The following is a 26,485-nucleotide window of genomic DNA, read 5'->3' as shown; positions in this document are numbered from 1 at the left end:
ATGAAGAAGTAGGAGTTAGGAGGAGGAGGAGGAGGCAGAGACCCAGTCTATGGGAGTAAGCAGATGCACAGCCTCTTGATAGGGCCTGTCTGAGTTAGAGAAATAATAAAACTGAACAGTTGGAACTAACTTTAAATATAGGTTACAGGGGGCCGGGCGTGGTGGCTCAAGCCTGTAATCCCAGCACTCTGGGAGGCCGAGACGGGTGGATCACGAGGTCAGGAGATCGAGACCATCCTGGCTAACATGGTGAAACCCCGTCTCTACTAAAAAATACAAAAAACTAGCTGGGCAAGGTGGCGGACGCCTGTAGTCCCAGCTACTCGGGAGGCTGAGGCAGGAGAATGGCATGAACCTGGGAGGCGGAGCTTGCAGTGAGCTGAGATCCGGCCACTGCACTCCAGCCTGGGCGACAGGGCGAGACTCCGTCTCAAAAAAAAAAAAAAAAAAAAAAAAAAAAAAAATATATATATATATATATATATATATATATATATATATATATATATATATGTTACATGGACCCACATTTAATTGCTGAAAGAGATCTTAGAGATGACCCTTGCACTCCTTGATTTTAGACCAAAGTCTGGGAAGGTATGTGGCTATGCCAATATCACAGAGCAAATTAATGTAAGAATTCAAGATAGGAATCCATTTGTCCTAAATCTTTGCCTAGTACTCTCCACAAGACCAGGATTGGAGCCCAGCCTTCACCAAACTGCACATACAGGGTATGTCTAATAACACAGGAGGAGCCCTAAACATGCTTACTACTACTACTACTAAACTGAATTAAGTAATATTGAATAAACTTTCAATGAATTGAATGTCAGAAAGAAAATAACTAGTATTGTACTATGTACTTTCAGATACACTGACTCATTTTATGGGAACAAAAACTTCATACCTGTTTTGTCATTATTACCCAGTTTCCAATTACTCTTTTAGAGTTGCAGATGTCAAAGGATAGTTTGGGTACCCTGCCTGAGAGTCCCTGGTTAACAAGAAAAGGGCTCTGAGAAGCAGTCTAGCCTGATAGCTCAGGGCTCCCAGGCCCAGGTTTAGATCACACCTGTGTCCTTGCAGACTCTGTGATGGGGAGAGGTTAATCAGTCTCTGTCAAGGCTAATAAATAATGCAACAATGGTGATTCTAATAGTTTAAAACGGATCAGGATACCCTGATGTAGTGGGAAAAAACTTGCCCTTGGTATTCAAATCAGCTTGAGGACGCAACTCTGTCCTGACTTCACTTTCCTTATTTCTGAAATGGGAATAATGTTTAGCTCATAGGGTTGTGAGGATTTTCCAGGAAAATCACACACAACCCGGCACGTTTCTACTCGTTTAAGGAACCCAGTCAGCTGAAGTTCTTGCCACCTTTCGTCGCCACCCCATCCTCAGGGCTCTTCCTGGTGGGCCCTCTTTCCTAGCCTATTTTTTAAACTTTTCTCTTCGTTCTGTCTTTCCTTTTTCTCTCCATTTCATCTCCTTCTCCTTCCATCCCTTTTCTTTTGGGTTACCTTTTTAATGAGATGTTGAAAATGTATCAGCAGGTTTATGAAAAATGAACTGGCAGATGGAAGATGTCATCAGGACACTGAGGAAAACTGTTTTCTAACCCCCGCCAAAGTACTTTAATTAATTCATACATTTACTTCCTCAAAAAAAGGAAAAAAAAAAAAAAAAAAAAGCCTTTATGCTTTCAGCACGCAGGTAATGGAGACAGCCTCGGGTCGTGTTGCCCACACGCAGCTGCTGCTTGCTGCCTCCCAGTCCCTTTCCTCACGCATCTTCCCAGGGGACATCTGCCCTCCCGGGACTGTGCTCCGAACAGGGGCAGGGAGGTGACAGGCAGCGTCCCGCGGTGTGCACCGTGCGCTTCACTCCGCGCTCCACTCCGTGCACCCAGACCCAGAGCAGCCCCGCCCGGCAGCCAGCACAACTGCTCTGGACCACAGGCCGCCGCCCTCTGCGTGCCGGGGATGCGGGGGAAGAAGATGCCCGCGTGCACCAGCTCCGCTTTCCCGAAGGAAGGTTTTCGCAGCCGTGGGCAGTGCGCCTTGAGTCTCCTGCTCAGTGCGCTGGGAAGGGATCAACTGAGCGGCGCGGAACCATCAGCCGTCTCTGTGTGGAGGCTGCAGCCCCGCCGACGCCCTCGCCCTCGCCCTCGCTCTCTATACTGTGAACAAAGGCAATCCGGATTTGTTTTTGTTTTCGTTGTTGGTGATGGGAGCTGGAAATTGGGGAGGAGAGAATTTTGCAGTTGTGAAAGGGCATCTCTCTCTTCCCTTACTTATTATTTGCTTAAGAGATAACAGAATTTTCCCAGGGCAGGAACCGCAGGCTGGCAAGCAGGAGATTGATTTGAGCCTTTGCTGTGTGACCTCAAACAAACCACTGAATTGTATTTTTTAAATTTTATTATTATTATTTTTAGTTTAACTGGGTTTAGCTTTGTTTTTTCTTTCCCACATTGTTTATAAAATGAGGATACTAATAACACTACAGAGGGGTTGTAAGGATTACATACACGTGGACAGACTATGTGAACACATAGTAGGCTCTAGATAAATATTTGTTTTGAAATTCTTCATAACAAGACCTACAATATAAGGAATAAGAGACCGAGGAAGCCCAGAGAGGGCAAGTTAGCATGCCAGTTGGAGGATGAGAACCGAGGCTGGAACTAAGGTTTCCCATTTCCAGCCTCGTGTTCTTCCCATTTCCTGCTCCTCCACTGATTCTAACCTAGTGCACTTACAACTCCGGAGAAGGAAGACCCAGTTGAATCCCTGGCTTCATCATTCTGAATTGGAGGCGTCTTGGGCACATCTCTTATAAAACATTTTTGCTTTATAGTTTTGTAATTTGTTCCTCAAACGTTTCAATGCCTGTGATGTACCTGCCAGTTACCATAGACGGTGCAGGGGATCCAAAAATGAATAGAACATGATCCCTGACCTCAGGGAATTCATGTTCTCGCTAGAAGGTCTCATGCATAATATAAGCAAAAATAGATAACCAATCTGTTGTTGATTATATTAATAGAGCATGGTGGAAGGAAGAGTTCTGTTTAATGTTGGGGGTTAGGGGATCCCAATGTCTCAACAGTGAGCAAGGACTGGAAAGGTAACTTGGAACGTGCTGTCCAGGTTCCACCTGCACCCCTTACCTTTCCCCACGCCCTCCTCCTGCCCCAAGCTACTCTGTCTCATCCCAACCACCCACTCCCAGGGCTGATTCATTCACTGCCCAGCCTGAGAGTGTTGATGACTGAGAGTTCTAATCTGAACCCACTCTGGATTGTTCTCAGCTGAAAGAGTCACCTCCTCCCAAAGTCATGCTCCCAAGGGCAGCTCCCATTCAATGACTGATCTATGCAGAGTGTTAAGGCTTACCCTCATTTCAATTTGGGACAACTCTCTGCAGGGCCTTCCCAGCTTCCGGCGATAGGTTATGACTGATGAGCTCAGGCCTGTGTGGGGACTTCATTGCAGTCTAGTTTCTCTCTCTGCCCAATTCTGTTTATTTCACTCCTTCGTAGATGTGCAGTAAACCTTAGCAATAAACGTCCGGCAGGCAAATTTCCATTTAGGAATCTGCTTCTCAGAAAACCCCATCCTGAGACAGAAGTGATAAAGTCAGATTGTTTTTTGTAGCATCACCTTAATAGCACTGTGAAGGATGCAGTGGACAGTGCCTATGGCCAGTCACATCACAGGCATGGACAAAACAGAGGGGAAACCTGAAGGCAAGAATCCCAATGCTTGCTATTATCTGAGTAAGAAATAAGGACAATCTGAATTAAGGGGTGAAGGTGTGAATAGAGAGAAGTTATTTAGGAGATATAATTGAGAGGGCTGATGATAGATTGAGCTAGGTTGGGTGAAAGGTAGCCAGACAGGACGAACTCCAGGTTTTTGTCTTAGGCATCTCAAATCCATGCCCCAAAGGTTGAACGTCACCCTCACATATCTGAAGGTTTGAATGCCGAAGTCCACTAAAATATTTTTGGTTAAGCGTAAAATAGCTGTGTAACTTTTTTCTGGACCAGCTTTTGAGAATTTTGAAAATATTGTGAGTTTGACTCTCACATAGAGATTTGCCATTCTCTTGTGGGGATCCATGACAACATGGGCATCCTCCTATGGGTGCTCAATAGCTATTTATTGAATGAACACAGAGAAAAAGTAAACTATTACCAAGGAAGTGATTTGATTTTCATGGGCGAAGATGGGAAGAAGTTCAGCTGTGTGAAGAAGAATACGGCCATATTTATTTTGGAGCTGTCCTTCTGGCCAGCTGATCTGTACCTTTTTCTTCTGTCCATTTGCTTCACTCTAGTCTCATTGCAGCAGCCAGAATGATCCTGTTGGGACTTAGGGATGGCCATGTCACCCTTCTGCCTACAAACTTCAGTGGACTTTTCCTCTCACTCAAACTGAATGCAAATGCACCATAATTACTCACCTACATTTGTAGCACTGCCCCCACCTCTCTGTTTATCCTCCTCTCCTCTCCTTCTATTCCAGCTTACTCTGGAGTCTTGCCTTTCTGAGCCCTTGTCTCTGCTGTTTGCTCTGCCTAGAATGCCCTGTTAGCTCATCAATACAGCTCTCTTGCCTCTCTCATACTTTTGCTCAAACTTTACCTTCCCAGAAGCCCATGCCCTTTTACCCCCACTATCTGTCACTTTCCCCTGCTTTATTTTTCTCCCTTCACTCCTATGATTTACTTATTTAGCTTATTTGTCTGTTTCCTGTACTAGAACGTAACCTTCCTATGGCAGACATTTTTTGTCTCTTGTTCACTAATCTATAACCATGACTTAGAGTGTCTGGCATGTAGTAGGAACTCAAAAAATATTTGTTGCATGAATAAATGGCAACTGTGCCTCAGAGAGTCAGTCTCTATAGGTCAGGAGACAGGGACAAGTTTCATGATCTGCTGCGACTGTTTCCATGGTGTGGTACCAGTTTTTGGGTCCAGGCTTTAAGAAAATGGTAGCTTTGGCCAGGTGCAGTGGCTCACGCCTGTAATCCCAGCACTTTGGGAGGCCAAGGCAGGTGGATCACAAGGTCAGGAGATCGATACCATCCTGGCTAACATGGTGAAACTCCATCTCTACTAAAAATACAAAAAAAAAAAAAAAATAGCCAGGCCTGGTGGCAGGCGCCTGTAGTCCCAGCCACTTGGGAGTCTGAGGCAGGAGAATGACGTGAACCCCAGGAGGCAGAGCTTGCGGTGAGCTGAGATCGCACCACTGCACTCCAGCCTGGGAGACAGAGCAAAGACTCTGCCTCAAAAAAAAAAAAAAAAAAAAAAAAAAAAAAAAATAAATAAATAAATAAATAAATAAATAAAAATGAAAAAAGAGAGATAAAAGAAAATGGTAGCTTCTATTTCCAGGCTATTTGGGATGTTGCTCTCAGAATTCAGCCACCATATTGGTAGAAGGCCAGAGAAGCTTGTAGTGAGGCTTATGGGAAAAAGAACCCAGGCCCTATCTCACATAACCAAATGCTTGGAAAAAACAGAGGAACAATGAGGTCTCTGGGATGATGGAGATTCTTGAGAATGCTGCCAGGATAGTTCTAGCTTCATCTCACATTCTCTCTGTCAGCAGCTTCATTCTAAACTGAGGGCATTGAAAGAAGAGAAATGTGTTGTCTCACAGTTCTGCACGCTAGAAATCTAAAATCAAGATGTTGGCAGGGTCATGCTGTTTCTGACAGTTCTAGAGGAGAATCCTTCCCTGTCTCTTCCAGTTTCTGGTGTTTGTTGGCAATCTTTGTCATTCCTTGGCTTTAAGTGAATCACTTCAGTCACATGACCATCTCTTGTAGGTGGCAGAAACATAGCTTCCGGAAGCTTCCAAGCTCACATTTCACAGCTACATCATTAAAAGGGGACAGAGACAGGCTTTTTGTTGTCTCAAGTTCAAAAATCCTAGGGAGCGGATTAATTGGCTTAACTTGACTTGGGTGTCCCTCTGTGAACCAGTTGGCTTCATTGATGGGGGGAGCATGAGAAAAGATGGCAGCTTCCTAATGAACAACATGGTTGGGTGGGTAAGACAGAATTATTCAGAGGACAGAACAATAGAGGTCAGCTAACATATGATAATTGACTCTTTGAGCAAAACTTTATATTTAACCAATATGCTACTCTAGAAATGTACATGTTAAGCATTATCCATTAAAATAATTTGCCTTTTAGAATGCTTCATATCACAGCCCTGACACAATGTCTAGGAGTGATACTAAGCCAGTACTCTGTACTACCTGTAACTGACATTAATGAATCATTTTGTGTTGGCCAACATGTTTAAAATGAAGCACGGTCACTAACAAGAACTAACATTTACTGAAAGCTTGTTAAGAGCAAGGCACTATTTTAAGTGCTTAAGCATGTATTAAAACTCAGTTAATCCTCACAACTAACCTTGGAGACATTGCACTGTTATTCCCAATTTACAGAACACTGAGTCACAGAGAGGTTAAGTAACATACCCAAGGTTATATAGTCTGAAAGAAGCCAACTTGGGGTTTAAATACAGGAGCCTAGCGTCAGAGCTCTTACCTTCTTCACAAACCTACCTTAATTGTGATTTGAGAGTTAAAACCGGGCCTATCAGGAGTTTCATTTTTAATAATCTAACCATTTCACTTTCAATACCAGTCTCCTAACAGTACCTTATTGAAATATACATTTTTTTTGTATTTTTTTTTTTTAGTTAGAGACGGGGTTTCACCGTGTTAGCCAGGATGGTCTTGATCTCCTGACCTCGTGATCCGCCTGTCTCGGCCTCCCAAAGTGCTGGGATTACAGGCTTGAGCCACCGCGCCCGGCGAAATATACATTTAATTAACAAATATGTGGAGCACAGGATTGGGTAAGGGTGAGAAAGAAACTCCCTAAGGAGGGGCTCCATTGGTGACTGACTCATCATCTTTCAATGGACTATTCCAGCTATATTAAAGGTATTAGAAAAAATTGTTGTGTGCCAGATGGCATAATTGGCTCAAAATAAGGGGGTATGTAGTTTGATAAACACTATTAAATGCCGGAATCACATTTGGCCTGCTCAACACTGGAAGTGGTACTCTGCAACTAGAACGCCAGAAGAAACAGGAGATTCATGATTCCCATCTCATGTTTATGTTGGAGCATATGTCATGACACATATTTGTGGTAAATTGTGTAAGTTAAATACATCTCTGCTGTTCTATGTATGTGTGTGTTGGCAACTGTAGCTACAATTAAAAAAGCACCATTTTTGTATTTAAACATAGCAGCTTGGGGCTTGGAAATACAGGAAAACAGAAGGAAATTATGAGGGCTTATTACCATGAAAGGAACTAAATGCAAATGGATTTAAGGAAAAGTTAATTTAGAAAACACATTTGGCACTGTGTGTTTGTGTGTGTGTGTCTGATTTAAAAAGATTAGATGCCATTTTTTACCTGCCAAATTGGCAAGTATTTTTTAAAAAGAGATAAAATAGTTTTGGTGAAAATAAAATGAAATAAATACTCTTGTAAACTGGTGATGGGAACATCAATTTGCTTCAACTTGAAACGGTATCATTTGGATATATGTGGGAACACATGCTTCATAATTGTTTTTAGAATTTGACCTTGCAAGTCCATTACTAAGGGTTTATCTCAAGATTTTTGTTCAAGAATTTTCACTATAGTCTGCTGATAGCAGGAAACTATAAATAGCTCAAATATATGCCATTTGAAAGGTTACACGTCATGTTTTCAAAGGATTTTAGTGACCCAAGAAAGACAATATAGTATCTTTTTTGCTCCACTAATTTTTAAAATGGAAGTATAAAATACATTCCAGATTTTTTTTTTTTTTTTTTTTTTTTTTAGACAGTTTCCCGTTGCCCATGCTGGAGTGCCGTGGTGTGCAATCTCCAGTCACTGCAACCTCTGCCTCCTGGGTTCAAGCGATTCTCCTGCCTCATCCTCCCGAGTAGCTGGGATTACAGGCGCCCGCCTCACACCTGGCTAATTTTTGTATTTTTAGTAGAGACAGGTTTCCCATGTTGGCCAGATTCGTCTTGAATTCCTGATCTCAGGTGACCTGCTTGCCTTGGCCTCACAAAGTGCTGGGATTACAGGCTGGAGCCACTGCGCCCGATCCAGATTTTTTTTTTTTTTTTGAGACTGAGTCTGGCTTTGTCGCCTAGGCTGGAGTGTAGTGGCACGATCTCGGCTCACTGCAACCTCCAACTCCTGGGTTCAAGTGATTCTCCTGTCTCAGCCTCCTGAGTAACTTGTACTACAGGTGCACACCACCACACCCGGCTAATATTTTGTTTTGTATTTTTAGGAGAGATGGGGTTTCACTATGTTAGCCAGGATGGCCTTGAGCTCTTGAACTCATGATCCACCTGCCTCAGCCTCCCAAATAACACCCTCATGAAGTAACAGACTATTTCTATAATCGTAGATTTTTTATTTTCCTTACCAGTCAATAATACCCACCCCAAAAGTAATCACTGTTCTGACTTCTATTATCATTGATCAGTTTTGTCTGTTTTAGATCATCATATAAATGTGATCCTACAATATATATACTTTATTGTGCCTGGCTTCATCTGCTTAACATAGTATCTGTGAGAGTCAACTGTATTTTTGCGTGGATTGCTCTGTAATTTTTAGAAATTAAGATTATTTTCATTCCAATTGTTCTATAATATTCCATTCTATGAATATACTACAACATGTTCATGATTTTACTGTTGAGGAAAATTCTTGTACTTACCCTTTGGTCAACAAAGGCCATTCTTTCCTTAGTGACAGATCTAGGAAAATAATTGTTAGGTTATAGAGTAGGCATATATATTTGGCTTTAGCAGTTTAGTGGTTTCTGCTTTCCCATCCCTGTATAGGCCCCTTGCTATAGAGAGTAATGACCACCCTAAGCTAATCTCTTACTTCCACACTCTGCTTCTTTTTCATGCCTCATGCAGAATGTTCGCACTGATCTTCACTATTCTGTGCTCTTTCCCCAAAACATGCCACAGCAACACAACGCAATCCACCTTCCCAAAAGCACACCCTTGGTTCATTCCTGCTCCTCCATTTCTAGAATCCAATGTAGAAATTACTCCAGTAACTCTAGGCATGATAGTTTTGTTGCTGTCAAATTTTATTTTTTAATTTTTTAAAAATTCAAATCTATTGAAAAAAAGACAAGAATTTTCTCTTTTAAAAACTTTTATTACGCATTGCTAAATAACATTGCACGATGTATTGCACACATCATGCGGTAAACAGCACTCCACAGTAATCCATACAATAGCTCGTACAATGACAATCAAAATAGTTTGAAAACCATTACAGTTTTCATCTGAGTGTCTTTATATTCTTCCATGCATCTGACTTCATAATTAAGATTACTCTTCCATTCTAAAGCAACCAACCAAAAATAATTTTTTATAAAAGCCCAACCACAACAAAAGGTCATTGAGACATTATGAAAAGTCCGAAATTAGACTCCGAAATATCATAAGGTGTCCGTCTTTTGAAAGATTTGTCCCTAAAATTTGTGTGATCTGACACTTGGGTTGGTTTCACTGCCAGCAGCACGTGAGACTGTACTTACTAAGAAGGAGCAGTACATTGACATGTCGACTGAAAATCCTTGAGGTAATAGATTTTTAAATTTCACTGCTTAAAAAAAAAAAAAATCTCTTAATGTTCAGGTCCTGTCCAGCAGGACCTACCTGTTGGCAGGAAGATTCTTTTCCTTTTTCTTTGTCAAATATTTACACATATCTGCATATACAACCTGTCTTTGTCTTTTCTAAGCACATGGTTTATTTTAATTATTCAGCATACATTCATCAGGAAAAGTTGAATTATATATTATGATACATAAAGAATATAACAAACCCAGCATTTTGTATAAAGCTAAAACAAAAGGCACAGATCAAGAAGAGCAAAATAACATATTATACAAAAAGGCTTGATGTTGATAAAGCTCACTGGGAATGAATAACATGTAAATAGCAGACACCATGGTTCTCCAGCATCTGTATGAAAGTATATTACTGACAAAATATTGCCAAGAATAAGTTGTAAGGAACTGGTCAAATTCCTGAAGTACCATACAGTTACTTTTTTTTTAATGCTTTTGGTAGTTTTGTCCTAATTGGAGCTATAGAGAAAACTGAGAGTCATTTCAACTCCTGTTCTAAACTTAATTAGCATTTATTATGGTTTTAAAGTACAGTTCAATTTTAATGGCTTTAATTTCTGGTGTTTAATATCCATTTGTATAGGTTAGCTTAAAAACGAACAATGAATTTAGGAAAAATACATTGGCTAACCTGATGTTCTAGAGATAATACAGTAGATTAAGGTAGCAAATACAGCCTATATACAACCCTAAAGATATGTTGTCTCCTTAGCACTTTAAATAGAGGGACCAAAGAACACTCACAAAAAATATATGGCTCTTTAGATAAGAAACAAAGCCAAGTGAAAAAAATAAGGCACTATTAACATATATAAATGTTATATACTCATCACACAAAGCACCATATGGAAGGTTAAAGGGATTATACATTAGTGCTATCGGAAAATGAGAATAAACCCAGTTTTCCTGGCTTTTATTCACCAACTTCTTCCTTTACTTTCAGCAATCAGAGTGTAAATGCTAACGTGGAAGCAAAGTATATACTATGCTAAAAACACAATTCATAGAACCAACAGCATGAAATAATCATTTGGAAATAAGTTGATTGCTCTAAGAAGTGTAAGAAATCAGGTTTTTAAGATACTCCTTATTTCCTAACACTTCATCTCAACAGAATTTTTCCTTTGCAATTTCTTTTGAGAGATTTCCACATATCAACATTGTCTAATTAAAAATAATTACTCTACCCCCTCTTTCATAAAATATATTCAGAATGATTTCTTCCACACAGTTTTGTGATTATCAAAGTTAATAGTATAATTAATGAAATAGAGAAAAAGTTAAAAAATAAAATTGCATAAATATTTTCCAATATCATTAAAAAGAATCAATGACATCTCTTTTCAACCAGGCCCATTTTAAACTTGAAAAATATTATAACTTTATTTGGAAAATGGCAGCAAATTTTATAGAAAACTAAAAATATGCAATCTAATGAAATGATGGACAAGATCTGGTACAAATTACTATTCATCTTATAATCAAGAAATTTCTTCTAATTTTCTATTGTTAAGGAAAATATAATTAAAATGGAATATATTCTGATATTTAAGTAAAACATGGCAATAATTCCTTAGAACTGTAATTTCTGAATATACAGTAATAACAGATAAACACTCAATTTTTTTCTCTTTATTATTTTACTCTATTTGGGAAAAGAATGAATAATTTAATTGTCCACAGTTTTGAAATATACATTGATATAAATATATTTGTTTCATAAAAATGCCTTACAACTTTGTTTAAAATAGAATCAAAACAACTAGTTCGTTAACATTTTAAGATCACTGTTGTGTTCCTTCTACAGAAAATCATTTCTGTCATCTCTCAGAATTTACTAATTACTATGTTAATAATTGCTTCTAAAAGGAACAAAATTGTCAATTAATTTTCATATTAAAAATCTGTAACATTGTCCTTGTCAAGGTAAATGGTTTTACATATACATATATATACACACACACACACACACACACACAAACTATTCTGTTTCACGTGAAATATAAAGTTGGTCTACTTTTTAAAATACCATCTAGAGGATTGTACTTGTGATGAAAATGATCAAATAATAAAAGGTATTGAGGAGTTGCCATATGACCCTTAAAAAATGGGTCTCAGAAGGGTTTGTTGTCCGCTGATAATGAAATTATGATGCTTTATCTAAAATTTTCATTATAAAGAAATATAAAGCATGCTAATTTTCTATAAAATGAAAGAATTTAGATATTTATATCAAATATTTAGATACTAGTGGCTTGAAACAATACAGATATATTGGGATATTGAAGAAGTAATACATTCACAAAAATGCTATTTTTAAGAATTTGATTGGATTACTAATAATACTTCCCAAGCTGGGGCATGGTGAGGTGAACACATCACAAATTTGCAGAGAACCAGTGACAGCATAGCTTGCCAGTCACAAGAATCTAAAAGGACATTTCAGCAATTTCTGGGGTCCTTTAACACTCAAGTCTGCCTCTCCCTTGTTCTTTTCTGTTATGTACTGAATCTATACTAAATACATTGAGTGTGACTTATATCTAAATCATATCAATAAAAAAGTCAAACACTTGCAAATGCCAAATGTTTTCTCTAGCATAGGATTAATATCAGTTACATTCAATGTGATCTACTTTAGATTATCAAAAATCTAACAATGTTCACAGAGTATGAATCCATGATTGAATCTTATATACAAATGCTACACTATGTAAATCCACCCCAAGTCCAAGCTGTAGGACTTTTTGCTGAAACAAAGACCATAAACCATACCTATAACCCTTTTTGGATGAAGAATGAATGACCTGGGGTCAGGTTGGATGAATGTCCACACATGCTTTCTGTCCAACTAATATGCAAACACGATATTGATCTTACAACAGTCACGAAGCAATTTCTGAAGCTTGGTTTTAGAGTATTATTAGGCCCTCTGATCCAACTGGTATCTTCATTTGCTTGACTTACTTCTTGGCAGAGGGCTAGGCAGTGTTCTCCAACTCCTATCAAGAGGAAAAGTGTTCCAGGCACTCCTAATACATTTCCATTTACCGATAAAATAAGCCAAGGTAAATTATGCTCACTACCAGAGCTAAATTCTGGAGTGTGTTCGGTGTTGAATTCATTTCATTGCAGTGAAAGGAGTTAAGGGTGAGACAGAATTTATCCCACACTTGGCCAAGATGGGAAGAAGACTGAAAAGGCAAAAATCAAGATAATTAGGAAATTTAAGAGAAAAAGGAGCTTGATGTTGAAGTATGTGGGTATCATTTCACAAGGAAAGTCATTTAGTATTAATAATGGAATAGAGTGACACAATATAGCACAGAACTGAAAAAAAGTATTTTTTATGTTAGTAAGTCTGAATAATTTAAGTGATACAAAGTTAGATACACCAAGTGAAAATTTTTAAAAGAAAAAAGGAAGTGACAAAAAAAGGCAATGGCAATGTTTTGTGTATTAAAAAAATTATTGCCTTTTACATTCATATTGTTATTCTAAAATAGTTCTTTAGCCAAAAAGATATATATAGTTTGTAACATGCATAATTGCATTATTTTAAAACTGGCAATATGTATAAGGATGTTGTAAGGTATGTGATATAGTAACGCTTCAGCTAATGCTCCAAAGTAGCAATGAGAATAGTCTCACTACTGTGACTCTCTTTCTTGGATTTGGAAGAAGTAACTACAGTTCCAGCCTTACAAAGAGTAACAATAGAAGTCCCACACAATTTTTGGCTATGAAATGTGTATTTGTTCTATTTTCAAAATCACAGTTACAAAGGAGTCCCACTGTAATTCTTAAATGTTTGTATCATTGGTTTGCATCCAAAAGATAACATTTCACAATCTTAAAATACTCCCCAAACTTTGGAACTCTGATTTTGTCCTGATAATACTTTAATGCTTCTGTAAAATTATTTGTTTTATCAAATTAATAATTGTGGCTATACAAATTAACAATGTGATTTTGAAGACAGGCATAGTAGGTGCATGCTTGTAATCCCAGCTACTCCAGAGGCAAAGGAGGAGGGATCGCTTGAGTCCAAGAGTTCGAGACCAGCCTGAGCAACATGGAGAGAAGCCCCATCTCAAAAAAAAAAGAAAGAATTTTATAACTTATTTTCCATATTAGGGGGGATAGTATCATAATTCAATTATAATAACTTTAAATACAAAATATGCTTAAACGTGGGATTGGTATGCAAAACTGGTAGTTTTGATTGATCGTATTTTTAGTCAGGGAGATTTCTTTTATAGAACTCATGAATTATGAAACTGCAGTTAAAACTTTCAGTAGAAATTAACTCAATATTTTAAACAAACATTCCAAGTAGATATATTAGGTAACACTTACTGAGTATTATTTGCTAGCTTTGGGGTCCTGATAACAATTCCAAGATTACTATAATTTCAGAAATTGCTACTTTTCTTCAGGTATGTTTTGTTTTAAATCTTTAGCTTCTATTCCTCTCAAATTTAAAGAGATGACACATATTTGCTAACACTGTTATCCTACTATCTCCATTGAAATATATGTATATTGCATATTGTCTCCATTAAATTGTATGCATTGATTGCTTTAACTTTGTCATTATTTAAATGGTACAAGTACTTTAAAGTGCATTACAAAATTTTAAGGCTATATTTATAACAGATATTAACATAAAACAATAAAGCAGACCATGGGAAAGATCACTTTCAATAGTTGGGAGAGATTTCAGCCACAAATATGGAAGAATAAAAATATAATCCAATGTGAAGACTCACATTAAGGCTTATGTGCAGCTTGCTTATAAAATCAAAATCTAAAAATGTTTTTTGGCATAAATTTCCTTTTTTTGTACTTAATAAAGTATGCCAATTAAGTTTATAGAGGCCACTAAATTTTTCATAACTCTAAATGTAACAGCCAGTGTAAAAGTGTAATGTTAAAAAAAATTCATTTAACAAGGGAGCAGCTGAATCGATGTCTTGGCAGATGTGCCCTCATTTGACAAAGGTCAGGAAGGAATGCTAATGCTTCGCACATGCCAGAGTGAGTTTTTTGGCCCCTCCTGCCTCTCTTCTTCTCCGTCAGTGAAGAGGAATAGTTAGAATAGCAGAGGTATGGAGAAAAATGAGGATGAGGAGGGGCACCAGGGACTGGAAACGATTACAGTGGTTCATAGGTATTTTAGGAGAGCAGTTGGTCATATATTTGGGTGGTAAGATTGAAAGATAAAGGCTCAGTTGGAGCCTTGGGACTTAAGAGATAGTGGGTGTCACAGAACAAGGTATTTTCTGACAAGCACCACTGAATCTTGATACCACAGCAGAGAAAGTACAATTACAGATACCATGTTGTAACCTGACTTGTGTTTAATTATCTTTGCTTTCTTGTCTGTTCTACTGTTAGGATACAATAGCACCTATGAGAAAATTAAGGTGGTGGCAACACGATGTTGCTTGTACCAAAAGGTTTGACCCCTCTCTTCTAACTCCACATACATACATTATTCCATGATTTATAATTATCCCACCAAATCACTAAATCATACATAATCTATTTCTCTGGGAATTGCTGTGGGCATTTATAATTGCCAACATATTCTTTCCTACTTTTCACAATGGCATAATTAAGTTCCTCTGTCAAGCAACATACACAAAAATGGATAGTGTTATTAAAAATGTGAAAAGTATCACCAATTTGGCTTGAGTATTTCATTTAAATCCCTCAAGTTTTAAAATGAGGCAATCCAAAAGTCAATTCATCTTTATCTGACAGACATCTCCTCAAATTTTATTTTTATTGAAAAAAGATTTCCTATTGTAAGTTTTGGCAAGGTATTTATTTGGCTAATCAGGCAGAAAGGAAATTATCCTTCAAAAGATGATTTTCTTTAAAAATTATGCACTCCTGTACAATCTTTTTTTTTTAATCCAAAAAAGGGTCTTATATTATTTCTATGACCTCATCTCCTGAAATTACATTACAATGTTTATTACAAAGATCTTGTAAAAAACAAATATACAATCTTATGGATATGTTCACGCAAGGTGACAAAATTATATGCAAAAGGGTCTTCACTCTTGCTTTCTTTGTAATACAGAAGTGAAAATAATCTTGTAGTCCATTCAACAGGGGACTAATTCAATAAATTAAAGTATACCCCTAGAATGGATTATGCAGTAATTTATAAAAGAATGAGGTAAATGTATTTAAACACTTACGGAAAGGTATCTACTGATATATAATAAAATGACAAAGAGTCGCAGCACAGTAAGAATATTTTTCTATTTGTATAAAATGAATACACACACAGACACATACACAAACACACTTATTTGTAGAAAGTGTCTGCAAAGACACATACCAAACCATTAACAGTGGTTACCCCTAGAAAATAAGGGGTGGGGTAAGCAGAGAAAGTTGTGTTTTATAAATTCTGTATGGTTCAATTTTTTAAAGTAGTATATATTAAATTTACAGTAAAAGCATATAAAATGACAGGCCGTGGATAGAAAGATACTTATTTTATGTGCACGTTTCTTTTTAAAGTAGTTTTTAGAATTTCTCCCAAAAGTTACTACTATTGTTTCACCTTCAAAGTTGGCACTGACATATAAATAATACTTTTTATTTTCTTCTCTCTTTTAAAGATCTTGATGAAACTTAGTAAAAAATTCACAACTAATCATTTTAAGTTACCAGCAGGGAAAGGCCTAATAGATATGACCCTTTAAGGAGAAAAATGTATATGTTAATTTAAAAATATCTACTCGATAGAAAAATGAAAAACTTGTGCAACACAGCGCACACTACTTCAAGCATTGGTGAAATAGCCTTCACTGAAAACAGACACCACTTTGTAACAGGAATATTGGAAAGTTTTCTAAATAATATAAAAATATGTTCAAAAGATAAGTTATTTAAAGAAAGAAATAAAAATCCCTGAGTAGGCCAAAGATAACAGATACATAACCTAGAAAACAGATTATCCAAGACCAAAGAGTATGTTATTCAGCCAGTTGGTACATATGTATATGGCATATGTGTTCATATGCAGTTATGGGAATATTTCATATATACCATACATATGATATATATACATCATACATATACAGATCAGCTAGGTTTAGAGTTCATCATATTCACATATTGCCACACTAATGTCTAAGTTCAGGAAAGATGAATTTACAAAACCTAAGTACTCTTATGACAGGCTAGAAATTCTCCTTCCTTCAGTCTTAACACTAGAACACCTAAAATAGGCACTCAATAAATATCTGTCAAATGGATGGATGAGTGAATGAAAAGATAAGTTTGTGAAACCAGAACATCACTATTTCTTGTATTATATTATGCTTTAGAAATATGCTATTCTCGAACCATAAATGTCACACACTCCTCTAAGTGGAAATAGACAACTAATCCAGAAACTGTAGTACAGTTATTCTGTGTTATTTGGAAAGAATGAAAGCATGCTGGCTTCTTACTCACGCAAGTAAACTTCACTTTTTATGTCAAACAAAAATAAAATATTCTTACACTCTGGAGCTCAATAAAAACAAACTACTCATGTTAATGCATGTTTTATCATATCATGTATTTCAAATCAGACAAGGTTGCTGACAAATGTACATCTAAGACAGATGACTAATCTTAAGAATTTGGAGACAATTCAAAGCTTTAGGCTTTTTAGGGGTCTTTTTTTTTTTTCCTGTTTGCTGATAAACGTTTATGATGAAAACAAAGGCATATCAGAGTCTAGTTACTTGTCTATTTCTTATTTTTAAAGCTTTCATAAGTTGAGAAAAACTTCCTGAAAATATTTCCTACACTTTTTTGTTTCCTTCTCCAAAAGCAGCTGATATTGGACAAACTCAAGAACATAAAAAGTTTTCAAACTAACGCCTCCATAAGAAGACGCCCCCAAAATATTACATGTTTGAGCAGTTAAATGTAAGAAAAAATCTTTCAAAACTAGCATTTGTTTTTATGAAAAACCTTGAGAACAAATAAAAACAGAGAGGAGGAGGCAAGAGAGAACAGGGTTAGGATATTAAATGATGTAAGACCTTGACCTAAAGCAGAATTATCTGTAATTACAAGTTGGTTAAAAAAATTAGCAGAATAGGATTTTTTTAAAAAAGGCTTAAGCAGTTCTCTAGGGCAAACTTGTTTTTGAGATTAAATAATCCCAATGTGAAGGATCTATCTACAGAGTGAAGCATGTATTTCAAAATATAAGATTTTTAAAAAGACTGAATATTTGGATCTTGAGGATTTCCTAAAAGCAGCCAGTTTTGTCAGTTTACAAAGCTTAATACTCCTTGGGGTGACATTGCAAAAATTTCTGTGTTTGTATGACAAAAAGAAAGAGCAAGAAATAGAAAAGTTCAGCATCAAAATAGCCTGTTGTCTACATTGACTTTAATTTAATACATTGCCAAATTACGTCCACAAAGGAACCATCATCTTTCAACAGGTCTACAAAAATGTGGAAAAATAGTGTAGCAGTATGGAACTGGGTAAGTACAAGGTTATTGGGCCTACTTTTAATACATATTTATATACACACACATTCACACCCCTACACATATACACTTCAGTAACTTAGTATTCTTCTCATTAATTTACTTTCATTCATTCCCTTTTGGACATTGAGACTTTTAGCAATTATAACGTTTGAAAGATAAAGAAATTATACTGCTGGGGCCACAGATTATAATAGGTGCATTCAGTGAACTCTTATCTTCTGAAAAGTGGCCTTGCTTGTTGGTACAGATAGGACTTCAGCTATTCACACCAAGTCTCACAAGATGGCCTGGAAGGAGGTGTAGAGTTCAAAGACAGTCCAAGCAGTTCTCAGAAGAGGTGTGCTCAGAAGAATTCTGAGGATAACTGGTTCTTAAAGTATCTTCTTCCAAGAACCACAAAGGTCAGAGTTATGATACAGATGTTTACAGTTTATGAAAGTGACCATTTTTTAAAAGCAGCAGCAATTTGTTTAGGGAAAGGACAGGATACCATGTTGGGAGTGCACCATAACTAGAGGCATTGTGGCCCACAGAGAATCACTGGGAGATGAGATGGTAGAAGGTTCCTCTCAGTATTTTTCAAGATGTGACTCACAGATGGGTGTACCATTTGGTATCGCTCCTACTCCAACCAGCTAAGCTGGATGAAATCATCCGCACGCTACCAGTGCATACCTGTCCGTGACCGTTTTCTCTGTTTTTTACAAAGGCAATAGATAGGAAATACAAATAAACCTAGGGATAAAAAAACTAAAGTTAGTTAGGATGAGAAGCATTTAGGTTTTCCTATTTTAAAATATCCATGTTTATTTGTTTGCAATCTATGAACATGAAAAGAGGAAGACATCTACACTATGAAATGTATTTACTTCTACAACACTTCCTTCTTTAATATTTCCCTTTAGCTTTTCTCCCCTTTTAGCACCCTCAGTGATACCAGTTTAATAATAATGATTCCTATCAAAATATCAAAACTTTGGTTTAAATCTTCTTTATTGTCCACAGTCATATCATTTGCACACTATGATACTCATACTTGTTTCAGGCAGTATAGCATATCACTTAACAATACAGGCTGTGGAGCCAAATGTTGGGTTTGATTCCCGATTCCACCACTTATGAGGTCCTAGTAAGCCTTAATTTCTTCAACTGTATAATACAGATAATAATATCTATTTCATAATGTCCTAACTCACATTGCAAGAACTTCAATGTCAGATGCTTTATAATTCTGTTCTGCACATTTATTATTGCTAAACAGAAGTTGACACATGAAAATCATTTTTTTAGCAAAAAAAAAAAATCTAATATATGGAACAATGATCAAAGCAGCCTTCATCTATAGCATTTAGCTTAAAATTATTAAAGCAATAGTTCTCAAAGTATGGTCCCTGAACCAGCTGCATGAGTATCACCTGGGAACTTTTTAAAAATAAAAATCAATGGACTTTTCCTATATACTGAGTCAGAAACTGCAGATAGAAACCAGCAATCTGTGTTTTATCCAGCCCTTGAGGATATTCTAAAGCACATTAGAGTCTGAGAACCACTGCTTTAAAATATATATTTTAATATACTTGCATAAATAAAACTATGCAAGCAAATCACTGCAAGGTTTTCTATTTGTCAGTGCTCAAGTGTCTGTTGGGTATATGTTCCTGTACACACTGATTATCTGTTTGTATCCATGGCATCTTTTATTGGACCAAACGAAACACATAAGGTGCACTAGAACTTCTTTTCCTTGATGCTTTAACCTGAACTCAGAATTAGAAAATTTGAGTTCTATTCCACTTGCCGTTTTCCCTAAGATACAAATTCTATTAACTTTGTATCATAGAAGAGTTAATAATGCTTTATAAGATACATGAATCACAATGTTCATAGACTGAAAAATTCATACTAACATATCCTACAGGAAACACACTCCTCTGATCTTTTAAATGATATGCTGGTACTCTATCTAAAGCAGGCATACAATAGAAATCATGTCCATTCAATAACTGATTCGTATTATTACATTTACACTCATATTCTCTCTATGGCCCTCAGATAATTCTAATCTCAGATACATGAATGTTTCTTACCGATTACAACTGCTATGGCCCCTAGTGCCAATCCCAAAACCATAATTAGAGGTGCAATGAATAATTTTCCAGCTGGAAAACAAAAGGCAAAATAATTTAAGGAGTCTTAAAACTAACTTACCATATAATTACAGTGATGCTTTTTAAATACCACAGTGTATATAATTTTTTAAGTAGTCTGATTACACTTAAGGCTGTATATATCTAAGAAATATATCAGGATTAGGTATAGAACAGATACACACGTGTAAGTTTAGTAACCTCACTGAAGTCCTGAGCACATGCATCAAACATAAATCACTTATCCTTTCTAACCAAAAACATTCCAAAGCAACTGGCTTACTGTATTCTACAAGACAGTTCGTCTTTGTGCTTTTCCTTAAGATCCTTTCCATTTTCAGTGTTTGCAATGATAGAAGATTAAGAAAGAAGTGGCACATTTTGAGTCGGTAGGGGAAAATCTTGTTAGCTCACAACATGGAGAGCTGGTAGGTCCTACAGAGGGCCTCTCTCCAAGCCCACATCTAAAGAAGTGGTTTATTTACATCCTGGGTCCAAAGAAAACTAATAATATGAACGCCTAACAGACTGAACTACAAAGGGGACATTTCAAGATGTTAGAGAAAACTACGAATAAATATGCAGTACGCTGAAAGTTACTCAAGTGAATCATTTTAACAAATTGAAAAAGGAAGCATTTATAAAATAAAAAGGCAAAGTGCTGGTAAGGATGTCAAGTGGTATCAGCCAGCATTTTCTTTTCGAAATGAATCATTAAGCAGTGATGATAAACTTTAGCCATAAGTATACATAGCACAGTACAACATAAGAATCCCACTGACGTTGAAAGACACAGGCACAAAAAGAGGCTAATAAATAACGTATTGTTTTTGTATTTTAAACCTCAAGGCATGTGACACAGCTTCGGAGCTGCACAACTCAAATGCCACAAGAGATGAGGGTGAGAAACTTTGCAGTAGACTCACATGGCAATTTAAGAATGAAACAGCAACATCATTCTATAAATTAAGGACAGTAATTTAGAATAACCAATTACATTAAAAAAAGAAACTAACACAGCCATTTGTTGGAAGTTTCTCAAAACATATTAACTTTTTTATTCTTAAGAAATGATCTTTGGAATCAGATGACCAGGCATGTATACAATACTGTTTTAAATATCTAATTTAAAAAGATCGCCATTCAATTAGCACCATGTCTAGACATGGGTTTTATTTATATTTTTTGCCAATGACAGAATCCAAGTAAGTAGTAAGTCCCATTGAAAATTACATTTAATACACTCTTAAAGTGATGCTTAAGAGTTTAGAATATATAAGCACATATATTTTAAAATAATGTGTTTTTCTCCTATGGACATAGCTCAGTCTGTTCATTCATATTTCCTTTTAATTATCAGTATATTTTCCTAATAATAAAACATGACTAAAAAGTTAACAGCATTGATTTTCTTTTTCCTCTCAAACATCACAGAATTCAAGGAATCAGATAGGAAATAAGCTTATTCCAATTATGTAATCCATGTTCAAAACATGTTTACATCTACTTTTGAAACTGTCTTAAGGGACTGGGCATAATATCTCTTATTCCTAGGTTAGTAACATTGTTCTAAAACATCATATTCAATTGCTGAAATAATATTCTATCATATCCATATATCATATTTTATTTAAATATTCCTATACTTTTTTGTTCCTTTTTCCCGATTTTAAATTATACTTGCACATAAACCATTTTCAGTCTATCTAGATTTATCATGTTTTAAAATGTACTTCACATTAGTATCAAATTTCTTTGAGAAAGAATTGTACAAAATTTTCAATTCATTAAGCATGAAAGTCCAGTATGAAGTATTAACTTGATAAAACATTTGCTAGTCAATAGTTAGCAGATGTTTTATCAAGTTAATACTTAATACTCAAAGTATCTAATTTTGAGGCTGCTGATTTACATTTCTCTGACAGCTAATAACACTGAATAGTTTCAAACATATGTATTGGCTATTTGTATTTCTTCAATTCTGGCTCCAGGCTTGTCTTTCTTTTTTTTAACTGGGTATTCGTTTTCAGAGACGGCTCCTTGTTTTTGTTCATATTAATTATTTGCCATCTAGAAATCAATTGAAGACATATTCTTAAAAATTACATGACTTGATTTAAAAACTCAGAATTTTTGTATGGAGTAATATGAGAATTTAAAATTTATCCTCAGCCACTTTTATTTCCAGTACCATTCCTTTAATAATCTGCCCACATCTCACTGGGGAGATGCCCCTACCTCAGAGGCTGCTAATCATCCCCAAATCTCTCTTCTCCTTTATAATATATGAGCAGAACCTCTGATCTCTAGCTGAGCACGTGGTTACAGGTTACACGGAATGAAGACGATGTTTCCAACCCTTCAGCTGTGAGAGATGAAGGCCCTTTCTCTGCCTCTGGCCAAGGACCACATGAGGTTGTATTCCAAGACTGAGGGAGCAAGTTGTGTTACATCACACAAGGACAGTGGGTGGGAGGGCTTCCCTATACTCCATCTTCTCTCTGAAATGGCAGTGAGTAAGTAACTTTGTAAATTACAACATTACTCTTCCTGCTTTTTGTGGAGATGGGGGAGGGAGGACCACTTCACTTGGAGTTATGGTCCAGCAGCAATTAGACGCAGCTGTGCTTGGGGTGGGGAAAGTATATGTGAATGAAAGAGTTTATCTTAAAGCCACCTGCTTCCTACTTTGACAGGGTCAACCTGATGTGATTTTATGTGCACACATGCACGTGCACCCACAAAAGACAGGCCAAAAAGGAGGCTGTGAGGTTGGGCCTTTAAGAGGTGATTAGGTCTTGAGAGCAGAGCCCTTATGACTGGATTAATACCACTATCATAGGAGTGTGTTAGTTATCAGTGGAGTGGGTTCCTGACAAAAGGGTAAGTTTGGCTCCCATTTTCTCTGTCTTGTGGGCTTGCTGGTCCTTCTGCCATGCTATGATGCAGCACAAAGGCCCTCACCAGATGCAGCCACTGGATCTTGGACTGCTCATCCTCCAGAACCATGAGCCAAATAAATGTCTTCTCTATTTAAAATAAAGAATGGAAGGAAACATGCTGCCATGACAAAATTAGAGGTGGCACTGAAGTAGAATATAAAATAGCAATGCAGAAAATACAGTGATTTTGTGTTTTCATGTTGCTCTCTGCATATACAGATTTGCAAATAGATTCTATCTCAAAACTTAATTTGCAATTGATTTTCTCACAGTATTAGAGGTTAAGGTTAGATTCCCTAGTTATCCCTCTGTTTAAATACATATATATTGTTTAAATACATAATCCCTCTGTTTAAATACATAAGTTTAATACATATATATTGGTTATGTAATGATAACATCCACCATATTTGCAAATTAAGAAGTGGCACACACTGGAAAATCATTAAAAGCAGTCTTGACTATTGAATGTTATTGGCTGTGGAAAATTATGTTCCATTAACCTCAGGAAGAATATTTTCATAGAAATCACATAGATTTTAGAAAATGACGGCACTGGTTTCCATATGTGAAAGTGCATTTGCTGGTATACGTTCTATCTTTTACCTGATAGAAATCTATTACTAACATCAGCTTCGTTCTGATCAGGTATCATATGCTTCTAAGGAGGAAAATGGTTCACAACAGTTACGAAGTGACCAAAGGCTAAGGAGAGGTATAAAGATTCTCATTAAGTAACTAGGCAAAAGTAGAAGGAAAATGGAAATGTGGAAGATGATAAAAAGTGTTGCCTATACATGAGAAACACTGCCAGAAAAGGAATTCTAACAGACATCCACATGATGAAAAAGGGGAAGAAATCTCACATGGTTACATTCCAGAGCAGCAGGGAATGGAACACATTCCAGAGGAGTAGAAGAAGAAATATTCCATCAAAGAACCTTGTATTACCCAAAGGCAGTGGCATTTGGCCAGGGTGATTTGTCTATGGGCAGGTGTCTGTGTTTCTGTTTGCGTATTTGTGTGCCAGTGTGGGAAGGGGTTGTGTATGAGGCACTATAGTATGTGTTGTTGAGGAAGAGGGGGTCAATCCACAAAACCATTTTCACTTGGATAATTCACTTGGATAATTAAACTTGGGTTTGTATGCACTGAGGGCATTTGATATTATTATATTAACTGTTACCTATTAATAATTAAAACAATGGAAAATACATACAACTCACCAATTATATAGATATAATGGAACTCTATTACAGGGCTCTAAAAGGTAGATTTCTTTCCCCAGCCTTCTTAGACTAGGCTCCATGCTGTACTGTATTGCATGTCCTCCATGAATGAGTGGAGGATATTGACCTGCTGCTGGATATTGTCCATTACAAAAATATACATGACACAGCCCCTCTTGTTAAGTGGCTTACAACAGGGTTTCAGAAATTTAAGAGGCAAACAATTTCAGATTTCTATGTGTGATGACTAAATTGCTTTTTCAAACAAAATCTACTTGCTCATATAAGTAGTGTCCTGGTAACAAAATTTAAGTTTATAATTTTAATCTTAAAGGGTTAGAGAATATCATCCTGCAAATACTGGGCACATGGCAGGTGCTCTGAATTACCATGGCTGCATATTTCCAAGTTCTATTTTCACTACTTAATTCCCAGGGAAGATACCCATAAGCACATCAGACACTCACCACAGACTGACCCTCGCACTAATCTCCTTAAATGAGGTCTCTCTGGGAGGTAGCGATATTTGCATCCAAATATACTGAGGTTTGATGTGTGGTCTCCAAAAAATCGGAGCTGGCGGTATCTCTCACCACATCGGTAACAAAAATTAGTGTTACATTGTGAGCAGGTCATATGGTCACATCCTTCAGTTCGCTGGATGTGGATCTGTATCAGCAAGAGAGGGAAAGAGAAGGAAAGTTAGTCAAGTTTTTAAAAAGTAAAATCACAAATTTTATGAAACAACACTTACCATAGCTGATGAGCTAAAATAAATTGCAAAAAAAATCTCGTAATGTTTTAAGAAAGTTTACAAATTTGTGTTGGGCCGCATTCAAAGCTGTCCTGGGCAGCAAGGGGCCCGCAGGATGGACAAGATTGCACTTGCAGTAGGTACTTGCTCCATTCAAGTCACATCTTTACTCATTCATATGTGAGTTCTTTGCTTACAAATTTTATTTAAAACACTCTCGATACCATTTTGATTAGTGTAAGCTTCTATTCATTGTGTTGTTTCGGGACTAGAGTGTCAGTGAATATTTTAATGCAATTGGGAATTTTACAATTAACAAGTGTTTCAAATCCTTCGGTAGTTGTTTGACTCTTGTCAGTCAAGCCTTGGCCACAGGCCACAACTTTGCATATTTCCTTAAAAATTATCCTTTCCTTCCCCTAATACAGTGTATTTATTTGAATTTCTGAAGTAGTGTAGTTATAACTACATTAAAAAAAACTGGTCAGTGATTATGGAGGTGGGCTAAAATCATCCGGGAAAAAGAGAAGAGCTCTGAGAAAGGAGAAATGAAAAGGTTGAGAGATGAAAATTTTTCTTTACTTTAAAATGAAACCTTGTCGTACAGCTTTTAGGAATAAAAATTGTTTGAAGTTCCTAACTCCAAATTATGTGCAGTATTTCAGTTTTAGGGACTAAATAACTAAAATATAAAACTGCAATTTAAAGGAACAATATCAATTTCAAAAGAACTCACGAGGCTGCTTGTAAACTAGTAATGGCCGTTATGGTAACACCTCTCTCTCCCCCTTCCTCCCACCTCTATCTATGTATCTATCTATGTCTCTATCTATGTATCTATCTATCTATGTATCTATCTATCTATGTATCTATCTATCTATGTATCTATGCATCTATCTATGTATGTATGTATGTATGTATGTATCTATCTATCTATCTATCTATCTATCTATCTATCTATCTATCTATCTATCTATCTATCTTCTGTCTACCTACCTACCTAACTGGAAGTTTCTTGGTGACTGTGACCATTCTGAAGAAGTAATAATTAAGTGGAACACAGCATATTACAGACGGGTGCTTCATACATGGGGAAATGAAGCGACCAAGGAAAAAAAGTTTGCCAATTGGCTGGCAGGACTTTATATATTCAAAGTTGTTAG

General features: G+C 36.6%; 1 protein-coding gene across 2 annotated transcripts in view; it reads right to left on the bottom strand.

Annotated features, from left to right (window-relative positions):
- Window positions 1–9,223: 9,223 nt before the first annotated feature.
- RNF217 (ring finger protein 217) overlaps window positions 9,224–26,485 on the bottom strand; it is a 139,972-nt gene continuing 122,710 nt past the window's right edge. For both annotated transcript variants that reach the window (XM_010359020.2, XM_030928942.1), the window contains 3 exons: window positions 25,036–25,237; window positions 20,338–20,409; window positions 9,224–18,985 (listed from right to left, as the gene is read on the bottom strand). In XM_010359020.2, the coding sequence (XP_010357322.2) occupies window positions 18,912–18,985; window positions 20,338–20,409; window positions 25,036–25,237 (348 nt within the window). In that variant the 3' untranslated portion in view covers window positions 9,224–18,911. The remainder of the gene's footprint in view (window positions 18,986–20,337; window positions 20,410–25,035; window positions 25,238–26,485) is intronic.

The sequence above is a fragment of the Rhinopithecus roxellana genome, chromosome 4, assembly GCF_007565055.1.
Source record: "Rhinopithecus roxellana isolate Shanxi Qingling chromosome 4, ASM756505v1, whole genome shotgun sequence".
NCBI lineage: Eukaryota > Metazoa > Chordata > Mammalia > Primates > Cercopithecidae > Rhinopithecus > Rhinopithecus roxellana.
The sequence above is the reverse complement of the archived record's forward strand: the minus strand, read 5'-3'. Positions and strand labels throughout refer to the sequence as shown.